We start from the raw sequence: 12,337 nt of genomic DNA, 5'->3' as shown, positions 1-12,337 counted from the left end.
ACAAGAGTCCATTACAATTAATTTTCTACCATTACCATTCACTGAGACAGTTTCTCAGAGTTTATGCTCATTTGGGTCAGTCTTCTATTTATTCTATATCTACAGCACCATATTTTAAGAAATGGTATAATCCGAAAGTGTTGTCTGAGTCATGAAAGATAAATTTAAATTCATTCAGTTAGTATTATGTATTTTGATCCCTTAAAAATTGAGGACCTAAATATTGTTATACTCAGTTAATTACATTAACCAGAATGGAAACATGAATGGTTATATTTTACTGATGACTAAATTAAGAGGGCTTTGCTGATTTATACAGTTTCTCAGAATTAACTATAATAACATCCTCTTTACATCAAAGCTGGTTATGATAATTAAAATGACAGCCTTTTTTTGACAGTTCTACTGTATGCCTTTGAGGAGCTCGTAAACTGATAGGAGAAGCAAGGCAATCAACAACCAGAGACCCAAGTGAGATGATGATATAAAGTTACATACTAAAGAAAAAAGTGGTGGTACAGAAAGTCAGAGGAAGGAAAAGTTTATTGGGATCAATCAAATTAAATTAAACATTTAGTTTTTGGTGTCACATCACCAGAAATTAAATGTTTAAATAGTGACCTACAAAAGGTCTCACTCCAGTGTGATAAGTGACCTAAATTAAGTACTAGTCAGGTACCAAATAACTGAAATTACTGAATATCTTTTTTCTTTATACCACTATCTCATTTTTAAAAAGGTTGTGAGTATAGTTAGTAAATAAATGAACTTGCAGGAAGTTGTTGCCTTTTGGTAAGGTCACTGAATTTTAGACTTTAAGAAACAAATAGTGATACAAAAACTAAGGATGGGTAAATTAATTTTAATGCTCTAAGAACCATCATATTCATCATTCATAAAATTGACAAATAATACCTTTTGAGATATCAACTACTACTCATTGTGATACTGGTAGTGAAAAGTTATTATTTCTTCATTCCACCCAAGAATAGCATAGTAACACTTGAACTTCTAACACCTACCAATCAACAGATACTTTGCCAGTGCTTAAAAAGTACAGATTACAGTGTACAAAACACTAAACTATTAGTTATTTGAAATATGCTACTTGAGCCAAACTGAGATATTTGTACATTTTATGGGGTGGGAAGCACTGGAGTAGGGGACAGAACAGGTTTATTTGTTTGTTTGTTTGGGAGAAGAAATAACATGACATCTATCTGCAATTTCTCTGAATCATGGAGAGCCAAGTAACGTTATTATTCTGTGATCATTAAATAGCATAACCAGACCAGGAATGGTAGCTGACACTTATAATCCCAATGCTTTGGGTGGCCAAGGCAGGAGGATTGCTTGAGGCCAGCCTGAGCAACAAAGTGAGACCTCTTTTCTACAGAAAAATGTTTTTTTTAAAAAAAATAGGTGGCCATGGTGGTGCACACCTGTAGTCCTAGCTACCTGGGAGGCTGAGGCAGGACAATCACTTGAGCCCAGCAGTTTGAGGCTATAATGAACTATGATCATGCCACTGCACTCCAGCCTGGGCAACAGAGTGAGACCATGACTCTAAAAAAAAATCATAACCAAATACTTTCTGAATTTGCTTCCAATTGCGTTCCCTGGAGAAAGTTTTCATAGAAAAGTAACCGTCTATTCCAGATGTCCTGTGTCCTAACCTTCTCTATCCTTATCATTTATATCTCTGGAAATGATAAGTAATCTATAGATTCTTTAAAAGTATCAAGTTAAGAAGGATGTAAATGCTGAGAAACAAGATGAAGCAGAGATTGTATGCAGGGCAAGCCATATTGGTGTCATTTAGAGGCTGAATCAAGAACAGAAGAATCCACTCTTCCTACACTTTCCAATGCTTACTAAAAGCTGAATTAAGTGGCCTCAGCTTGGGTGGCATTTTCTTGCTTCTAACAACATAACTTGAGCAGCAGCATTTAAAATATCCTCACTCTGCCATGTTTATTAAAAGCAAATGATAACAAAGATGACATGAATGTGAAAAGGTCAATTTCTATGTGTTTGTTTTTGCATTTGTCATATTATAAGAGAAAACTGTTAATAGTCGATAAATATGTTCAAAAACATTTCTGAGGCTCATAAAAATAAATCCATCTCTTTTCTATTTGAAAAAGAAAATATGTTATTTGAAATAAAATATTTGAAACAAAAGCTACAGATAACGAAGTCTTCCTCAACAAACTGCAAGTATAGATGAAAAGATACATGTGAAAAAAAATTTTTAATGCAACAATGAAATAACAGTTCAAGAAAGTAATAGAAAAGATGTAACAAAGCAGTATGTGGTTAATTGACCAAAATTGACCTAATATCCATAAGCACAGACATTAGATACTATAGGACTCAAAGGAAAAGGATGATCACACATTAGTCTTAGGTAGTTGGTTAGTTCTCCATGAAAAAGGCGGGCTGTACACTGGGTCTGAAGAAGGATGAGCAGGTTTGGGGTAGGTGGAAAGGCATTTCATGTGGGTGGAACAGCAAAAGCAGAAGTGCAAACACAAGTGGGAAAACACAATGCGGGAGACAATAAGGAAAATAATTTTCTCCCTAGGGGAGGTAGTAGCAGCTAAACAGAACTGCTGCTACCAAGCTAGAACAGTAAAGACTTTAAACTCTCTAGGCAGGGCAGTCATTGCTGGTTTGATGTAGCAGTAGCATGAGTCTTCGGATCTGGATATCTGGAGATTATTGCACTGTCCAGACACTGAAATCATGGGTACCTGTGGACTAATGGCAGTGGGGTATGCATGAATGTGAGAATGTTTGCAGAGTAAGTTGTCTCTTAACTGGTGACAGACTGTGTGAACAAGATTGGGAGTGGTGGCATAAAATACTTTGTGAACAACAACTGGATATGTGGGGCTTTCCAAGGGAGAAGAGAAGATGGTCTAGGACTGATCCTGAGAAAAGCTCACATGTACAGAACAGCAGAAAGAAGGTAACAGAGACATGACTTTCCCCTCTGATTTGAACTTCCCTCCGAAAAACCAGTCTGCACTGTACAATGTGGAGAGACAGACAACAAGGATTTTTCTTGAAGAATAAAATCCAATATGACTTTACTCTTCACTCTTCAGACCCTGTGTTATTGAGGGAGAAGGGGGTAATGGTCAGTTTGAATAATTTAAATATACAGACATATATTATATATCAAATATACATACATGTATATAGTAAATATACACACAATATATATTTAATATACACACATACAGTATATATTTAATATGTATATATTAAATATACATACAGTATATATTTAATATACACACATACAGTATATATATTTAACATACATATATGTATGTATATTATAGATACTGATGCATATATGTGTATATATACAGTATACAGATATGTACTATATACAGATATGCAGATATATACAGATATGTACTATATACATATATACTGTATACATATGTGTACTGTATACATATATGTTACTGTATTCATATATGTACATATATGTATACAGTATATATATTTAATACTGATATAACTGGAGTGTGAGTAAAAATGGTCATCAAGAATTGAATTGAGAGAACTTAGGACAAAAACAAAGTTTAAAGATACTGAATTACAGCTTGGGACAGAGCTGAATTACAGATGTGAGAAAACAACTGGATATGTGGGGCTTTCCAAGGGAGAAGAGAAGATGGTCTAGGACTGACCCTGAGAAAAACTCACGTGTACAGAACAGCAGAAAGAAGGTAACAGAGACATTACTTTCCCCTCTGATTTGAACCTCCCTCTGAAAAACCAGTCTGCACTGTGCAATGTGGAGGAGAGACAGACAACAAGGATTTTTCTTGAAGAATAAAATCCAATATGACTTTACTCTTCACTCGTCAGCTATATATTGGTAGAACAATTTGAAATCATTTATTTGGCCAGATGACTAATGTTGTTTAACAGTACAATTAACTAATAAATAATTGTAAAGCACTTTGTAAACATAAAGTGCTACATAAATGTTTCATAATAACATTAAACAAGAGGCTTAACTTACATTTTTATATTCAAGTATTTTATTGGTTATCACAGGAGAAATGCCAAAAATATGATCAAATGCCATTATTACAGTCTGTGTTTGAAAAATACAGCAAAGTGATTATAGGAAAACAAAAACAACCTTGGCCATGCTAAGGTGAACAGAGTAGACTAGCATGAAACATTTCCCTCATGAAAAACAAGAGGAAACGACAACATGATCATATACACACACATATATATATGTGTGTATATATGTATATGTTGCAATATTTATTTATTGGAATGTATTTATTGCAACATTATATTATTTATTGATTGATAGAAAAGATAATTTACCAGATAAAACAATGTGAAAGACACAGAGCGTGAGAAAGCACATCAAGGTAGGAGCTCTGAGGAAACCACTTGACACAAGTAGAATCTTACAAAATAAGAGTAACAGTCTATGAAGGACTTAAATTTATAACTCATCCACTATTTACAACAATGCATTGAGATGTATACCACTAGCACCCCCTATTTTGCATATAAGAGAACTGATGCACAGAGAGATTAAGAAATATGTTCAATATCACACAGCTAGTAAGTGGCAGAGTCAGGATTCAGGCCTAGACAGGATGGCTCCCATGTCTACTGGGAGGAATCTGGGAGAAGTTTTATTATCCCGATAAAACAAGACAGGTGGAGCCATACTCCTTCCTCCTGCCTCAGCACGAGGACATGAAGGCTGAAGCTGCAACAACCGTATTGGGACCATGAGGTAAAGGACAAGAGAACCACAGAGTCATCAGCCCTGCTGTTGTTAAACTACTTAACCTATGCCAGCAATCACCCACCTCTGCATTCTTATTAGATGAGGACAATTACCCCCTATTTGTGTAACTGACCACATCCAGGACTTCTCCTACTTGCAACCTTAACCAATATGCCAAATAATAATCATCATCATCATCATAAGAGTTACCACTTGTTGAGTGCTTGCTATAAATGAGGCATTATTTTATGTTTTATGTGTGTTTAATCTCTTCTACCTTATTCCAACTCTGTGAAGCAGGCACTATTATTATTACCATTCCATAGATAAGGAAACTGAGGCACTGTTTTATCTGGGTTGCCCAAGGCCACACTGCTTATAAGGGATTTAAATCCAGCACCCTAACTTCTAAACCCTCATTCTGCAGCAAATAGTATTCTAAACAGTGAAAGACTAAAACTATTTCAATTAAAAATCAGAAATTAGCTAGGGATTCTTCCTATTTTAGTATACCTATTCTTATTCAACATATTTGGAGATTCTAAAGCCAATGTTTCTCAGTGGGATAAATTGACATTTTGGGAAGACAACTCTTCATTGTGTGGGATTGTTGCACATAAAGATGTTGCTATCTGTGTTGTCTAGGTCCTAGCAGAAGCACTCTCTAGACATAGTGTCAGCCAAAAATACCCTCCATGTTTCCCCATAGGGAGGCAGTGTCGCCCCATTTAAGAACTATCATTCTAGCACAAATTTGGCAAACTTCCTCCAAAAAAAGTCCAAATAGTAAATATTTTAGGCTTTACAGGACATGCAGTCTTAGTCTGTCTCGATTGCAACTACTAAACTCTGACATTATTGAGTGAGATCAGTCATTGACAGTACATAAACAAATAAGGGGGCCTGTGTTCCAATGTGACCATATTTATACATGAGAAAGAACCCCGAAGCACCAAGGGGTTAAAAAACTTGCCTGGGGTGATTCATCTAGGAAGTTTACATTCAGATTCAACACAAAGGCAGAGTGATTCTAGGGCCTGTGCTCTTATTCAGAACACTATTGATTTCAGATATTTTAAATGTTTTTCTCCTAGTAAAAGGCAGGGTAAATGCCTCAAACACCTTCTCACACTCCAGACTCTGGCCCTCCTCATCTGTCTGGTGTTGGCTGCTCCTTCCTGCAGTACAGGCCACCCAAGATTTGCTTCTGTGACAGCCTGAACCAATGCTACCAAGGATATACCTCATGCTTTACTATGCATGTCCCTAAGAGAGGCTCTCCTGGTTGACTGTAACACAGTCATCCTCGAAACCTCCCCAAATATAAGATTCTATAAAACTGATCACTAGAATAGTTGTTCACTGATCTGTGACTGTTTTTATTTTTCACACCTCAAGGTCTCATTGTGGGTGAGCAAAAACAGAAAGGTCTTAGCTCATGGTATGGCACATGGAAAAGGTCTATAATATGTGCTAATATTAATAAAACATACAAAGTAGCAGGCAGATATCTCTGCTTGAGGAATGAATATGTGTGTAAATTCAGGAACATGCATCCAAGCTAAGAACAACCAAGTCAATCAGAGCGGTACAAATGAGTAAAGTTGTAACTGCTGATTCTGTTAGAGTATCTCAGTCTAGGCTTTAGAGTCCCTACTGTGCTTGCTTAGGAAAAGGGACCCATATCTAACCACCTAGGAGCCATACAGATGGAGCCAATTCCAGAAGACAGTTAATATCATGGTACAGATCAGTGGAGTCTCATGAGACTTGACTGCTAATCAGTGTCTAAGACACAGCATAGTCATTGCCACCAGCTGTGGGGGCCAGGTTGCAATTCTTCTATAATAGTAGGCAGGTGGGGAATTCAGCAATAATACAAAAGGGCAGGCTACCAAAATTAGGAAAAACAAAAATATAATTACCTCATAATGCTTTTCTGGAGGAACCAGAATATGCTGCTTCCAACATTTTCTGGTTTCTGTAGGGATATGCTTTTTCCACCACAGATATTAAATATATTAGGGGAAATTAGGAATAAAGATTTTTAACAGATTGTCCATCCAATTATGTTTAATTGGTAGATTCTTTTCTCTTTCAGTATTTTTTTTAACAGAATTGACTTGTTGTTTTTGCATTGTGTTAACAAAACCCAAAACCATGATGGAATTAAAGAAAAACTTCTGTTAGGAACTTATAGATGTGAAATATAACAATGTTTGTGATAAATACACATTTCAAATCTCTAATGCTTTCATTCAATATGAGTAAAAATATTAAGGAAACTGTAGTTCTAATATTTTTTCATCCATTTTTGTCATCATTTTTTATCCTCTTATGAAATGATTTCTTCTTAATAAGCACAAAGCAAATATAATAAGGTTGTGGTAGGTAAATAACTTTACCTAATATCATTAATTACTAACAGCTCAATTATACTGTGAAGTGCCTATAATTGTCATGAAGCTTCAACAATCCTTATCATGGATTCTATTATGTATACGATTCATTTAAATTACATTAATTATACAGATTTTTAATGAAGCAGAGAGACTACTTTCAATTTTCACAAGTAGACACAATGATCAAAATATTTATGTGCATATTACATACTTTATTCTGTTGACATTCATAAAATAATTCATTTACTCAGACAATATTGGCACCTTTACATGGGAAGGAAAAAAGGCAAATCTCATTTCTCATGTTTGGATTTAAGATTATATGATCCTTAGATGGTTCTTTTATGTAATATCTAGAACAATTTGGGCAATATTTTTTGGAAAGTAAAATATTTAAACTTTTTAACAGTAATTTATATTAGCTGTAAATGGTTTTTAAACCATGGTTGTTAATTGCATGTGAAAGCCCAGATTCCAGATCCTGACTCTCTGAGTTCAAATACAAAGATACTCAGGCAAGTGATTTTAACATTCTGTACCTCAGTTTAGTAATCTGTAGAACAGGAATAATAACTTTTTAAATTGAGAATTTAAAGAGTGATATGTCAAGTGTTTAAAAGAATGCTTAACCATTAGTTGATGCTATATGAAAGTATTCTCCATTATTTATTTTCCTGCTTGGGAGGAGCTCAATTTGACATGAATATTAGCGATACCCAATTTCACCTATATAAAATGGGTGGGGAGAGCTTTTTATCATTAAAATTCCATGAAAGCAGTGTAAGAAAATCTTGTGGGCTAAATTGTAAATCCCAAAATACTGACTTCGCTTGTGATGTGGCTTTGAATAGTGTGGCAGTGAAAAACTTTTTATCATTCATGTTGTTATTAAAATCTGTTAGACCAATGACCTAACTTCAACCATATGGAAACTTGGAGAAACTAAGGCAGCCAAAAATAGCAGTTTTTAGATCCAGACAAGTTTGAGGCTAGGAAATGAGGAGAATCGTAGGCAGACGGTAAAGCAGAAATATAAATTGAAACCAGGTGTCACTTTTCAGATAATCCTCTTTCTTCTCTCCATACTTCCCCTCCTTCTTCCTCTCATATATATCACTGCCGGGACTAGCCAGGGCATACTGAACTCAGCACTCCAAAAAGGAAACTTGTATGGGAACAGACATCCTACTATGAGGTCTCTATGGAAAATCCAAGGCCAGGCGTAGTGGCTCACATCTGTATTCCCAGCACTTTGGGAGGCTGAGGCAGGAGGATCACTTCAGCCCAGGAGGTCAAGATGAGCCTGGGCAACATAGGGGAGACCCTGTCTCTACAAAAAATTTAAAAAATTAGCCAGGCATGGTGGCGTGCACCTATAGCCCCAGCTACTTGGGAGGCTGAGGCAGGAAAATCACTTGATCCCAAGAGGTCAAAGCTGCAGTGAGCCACAGTTGTGCCACTGCACTCCAGCCTGGGTAACAGAGGGAGACTCTGTCTCAAAAAAAAAAAAAAAAAAAAAGAAAGAAAGAAAGAAAATACAGTTGCTTTCTTTTCATCACTCAAACAAAACCAGAAAATTCCACCCTAAATTCATGTGTGGCAGACTATTTGTTGTCTGGGAGTTTGGATTATAACACAATGAGGGGTTCTGGTTCTGGAGGACATTCAGTGAGTAGCTACTTGTTTGTTATTAGAAATCCTATCCTGCTGAAGCCTTTATGGCAGAGGATCTTTTAGACTGTATCAGCACTGGCTTTAAAATCCTTTTGTAACAGGACATTATGGTGGACAGCTTAGGTAGGGATAGAAATAAGAGTGAGGAGAGGAGAAGGAAACTGTTAGAATGCTGGGTTCAGTATACTCTGGGCAGTCCTGGGCAGTCCTGGGGAGGTGGAGAGAGTGGATAGGAAGGAAGAAGTAAGTGTGCTCGGGTTATTGTGACGATATTTACTTTGCAAGATTATATGTATGTAGTTTGAGAGTCTAAGATTTTATTCTGTATCTCTTAATCAACCAGAATTAGAAAGTCTTTAATCTCTTTTTTTAGTAAATGTTCTTTGGAAACTTGCTAACAATTTGCCACTTTTCTAGAGTGGTTGAACTTGATTGCTTCAAATCTGATCTTATTTCAAGAAATAGACTGACCTGCCCTTAAGGTGTATATCCAAGTAACCTCGATGTTCTTCTTTCTGCTAAAGGCTTCCTGGCAAACCTCCCTGCAACTTACGACTACTAATCTGGTTAATCAGTGAGGGAAAAAATGCTATGAAAAATATTTGCTTATTAGTTGCTAATTCTAGATTTTATTTATATGTGTATTTTCATAGGCCACATACATTCTTGAAATACAGAAACCTCATTTGAAACAATTCTTTAAAAACTTTATCCTACAGTGGAGCTGATTTCACTCTACTTTCGTCTCCCACTCTCCTGGCCCACTCCGCGGAGGCAGTGCCAATGAATTGTATTACCCAAGAGGCAGTCAGTGAAGAATAAACAGGGAGAGACAGATGACTGAATAAGCCAAGATTACATATTCAAGACTTGATTAACTGAGTGTTGACCTGTGGTTTGAAAGTTACAAAAATGCTAAGATGTGATTTTTCTTTTAGGTGGGAAATGAAGAAGGATGAAACACTAGAAGAGGAAGAAAAAGCAATGCTGGAGCACTTAAAACAAATTTGCACCCCACAGAACTCTTCTGCCTCAGATAACATAGAGGAACAGTAATCTGCAGAAAACAGCAAGAGCTTTATTTTAGGAAACAATCCCATGTAATGGAGTAGGATTTTTACCATAGTCAGAACGAAACTCATATGTGCTGTGAAGCATGAAACCAATGACTGAGTAATCTCTGTACTGAAAAGGAATACAGCACATAAAGAATAAGGTGCTACATTTTTTTTTATTTTTAAAATAATTTCAAATGTTTTTCTTTCCCCAATCTTTCTCTTTATATGATATAACTGCTGCCATCTCGTGTTCCCTTTGAATTATTTTTTTCTCCTTTCAGTCTTGAAGTATCTATGACAACAGGCAAAAATGTTCAGAAATTTTTAAAGGATTTTTTAAATACAACATTTGGATGTTAAGTTGAGTGGAGTCACATAGCCCCGTGAGGTCATCTGAAATTTTTAATTTAATTTTGTTGTAGCTGTAGCCCAAGTCCCAATCTTAATTGCCTTTACTATCCACAATTGTGCCAACTTTCCTCATTCAATTTATCTAATTACAGTAAAAAAAAAAAGCATTCTTCTGAACTATAACTTTAGTCACACCTCTGCTTGTAGTGGTTTTCAGTCTTCCTCCTAAACCAGAATCAAATTTCTACTCATATATATTCAGGTCCTATACCAAATGGCTCCATGTTCAGACAATTGCTTGCCATCCTCTTGGTTCAAGTCACATGCTTGCCATGTTTTCCCAATCAGAATCCATCTTTCTTCCAAAATTAGGCTCAAAACTAATTCCAGCAATCTTTACCCCAAAGCTCATTAGTAGCTCATTAGTTCATATAATGTGTTACTTCAAAAATTTTTCATTATATTGATACACACACACAATAAGAAAACAGAACATGCTCTAGTACCCTCTCTGCCAAGGACAATTATAGATATTTATTATTTCCTTCCTATCAGTGCCTGATATTGATTATAAAGACATTGAAGATATTATGATATAATATGAAGTCTCCCTTTATAACTCCCTGTATGCCTACTACAGTGTTATTTCATCAAGTGGACAGCTAACGAACACAATTGATTAAATAGCTGCCAATGAAAGAAAAAGACAACAAACAGAATTACATGGTTGGGCAGTCTAAGAACGTCTGGGAGAAGCCTTATATCTTTTTTTTTTTTTTCATTTTAGAAACAGGGTCTCGCTCTGTTGCCTGGAATGTAGTGCAGTGGCATGATCATAGTTCACTGTAACCTCAAACTCATAGGCTCAAGCAATACTCCCGCCTCAGCCTCCTGAGTAGCTAGAACTACAGGCGCGTGCCACACACCTGGTTATTTTTTTTAAATTTTTTTGTAAAGATGAGGTCTCACTATGTTGCCCAGGCTGGAATTGAACTCCTTGTCTCAAGTGATTCTCCCACCTAGCTAGAACTACAGTTGCGTGCCACCACACCTGGTTAATTTTTAAAATGTTTTTGTAGAGATGGGGTCTCACTATGTTGCCCAGGCTGGACTTGAACTCCCTACCTCAAGTGATCCTCCCCTCTCTGTCTCTCAAAGCCCTGGAACTATAGGCATAAGCCACCACACCAGGCCCAGAAGCCTTACATCATGGGCTATTTTAGACCATATGACATCAAACTTCATGTTTTCTGATGTTCTCAGATATATAATAAATTGTCCATACTCCCACATTCTGTGATTTTTATAAAATATGTGTAGGCTACATGATTTCCAAAGGAAAGTACTCATGCATTTTTCAAAGAGTAAAAGCTTGGGGTGCAGAGGAGGCCACATTAGGAAATCTCTTACATTTTTTCTTTAAATAAAAATACATAAATGGCCATGTAGACAGCTGCCTGCCAAATAACACATTTTATTTTTAAAAAATGTACTTTAGTTGGCCAGTATAATCATAAACCAAGTGTTTTTAAGATTTGGTTGAAGTAATTTCTAAAAATTCTATGAAGACCATTTAGAAAATGGTAGGAAAATTTTATGAGAACTGGACATTCCATCTAATCTGATCTTTAAACAGGTTACTATAACAATCAACATAAGGTAACAGTTGACTTTATTCCTTCAGCTAAGTGGTGGTAGTGTAATCTGCATAACTGTGCTTCATTAGACTAGATGCAAAAATGAAAAGTTAAAAATAAATTAATCCAATAAACTAAATACAACATCTTATAAAGTTACAGGATTTCACATTTGGATTGTCTTCTAATATATCTAAATGTCATCTTTTAAAGCTATTATTATTGAATTCGTATATTCCTGTACTAATCCTGGGAAGTAATTTTGCTCCTCCAGAAAAAATCTTTTCTGTGGCTCCCTTTTGAAAGGAAAGAAGTATAGTAAGGGGAGAATGGGATGAGTTTAAAGGAAGATAAAAGTAGTAGAGAAAGAGGCCTTGCAGTTGAATTCTATTCTGTGCTTGTTCAGTGAAATTATTATAGCCATAAGTG

The 12,337-nt window shown here is 35.9% G+C and overlaps 2 protein-coding genes and 1 long non-coding RNA gene across 8 annotated transcripts in view; 2 read left to right on the top strand and 1 right to left on the bottom strand.

The window, feature by feature from the left end:
- The window catches only part of KIAA0825 (KIAA0825 ortholog), a 472,583-nt gene extending 462,506 nt beyond the window's left edge, over nt 1-10,077 (top strand). For 2 of the 4 annotated variants that reach the window (XM_009240908.4, XM_063724449.1), the window contains one exon: nt 9,801-10,077. In XM_009240908.4, coding sequence (XP_009239183.3) covers nt 9,801-9,918 — 118 coding nt within the window. In that variant the 3' untranslated portion in view covers nt 9,919-10,077. The remainder of the gene's footprint in view (nt 1-9,800) is intronic. The other 2 variants (XR_010140095.1, XM_054556443.2) reach the window with 2 other exon arrangements.
- Nucleotides 1-12,337, bottom strand: part of LOC129059697 (uncharacterized) — a 127,461-nt gene that overhangs the window by 75,342 nt on the left and 39,782 nt on the right. The window lies entirely within an intron of this gene.
- The window catches only part of ARB2A (ARB2 cotranscriptional regulator A), a 540,355-nt gene continuing 537,990 nt past the window's right edge, over nt 9,973-12,337 (top strand). Inside the window, exon 1 of the mRNA XM_063724455.1 lies at nt 9,973-10,078. The gene's annotated coding sequence lies outside the window, so the exon portion shown is untranslated. The remainder of the gene's footprint in view (nt 10,079-12,337) is intronic.

Source organism: Pongo abelii, chromosome 4 (assembly GCF_028885655.2).
Source record: "Pongo abelii isolate AG06213 chromosome 4, NHGRI_mPonAbe1-v2.0_pri, whole genome shotgun sequence".
In the NCBI taxonomy this organism is placed as follows: domain Eukaryota; kingdom Metazoa; phylum Chordata; class Mammalia; order Primates; family Hominidae; genus Pongo; species Pongo abelii.
The sequence above is the reverse complement of the archived record's forward strand: the minus strand, read 5'-3'. Positions and strand labels throughout refer to the sequence as shown.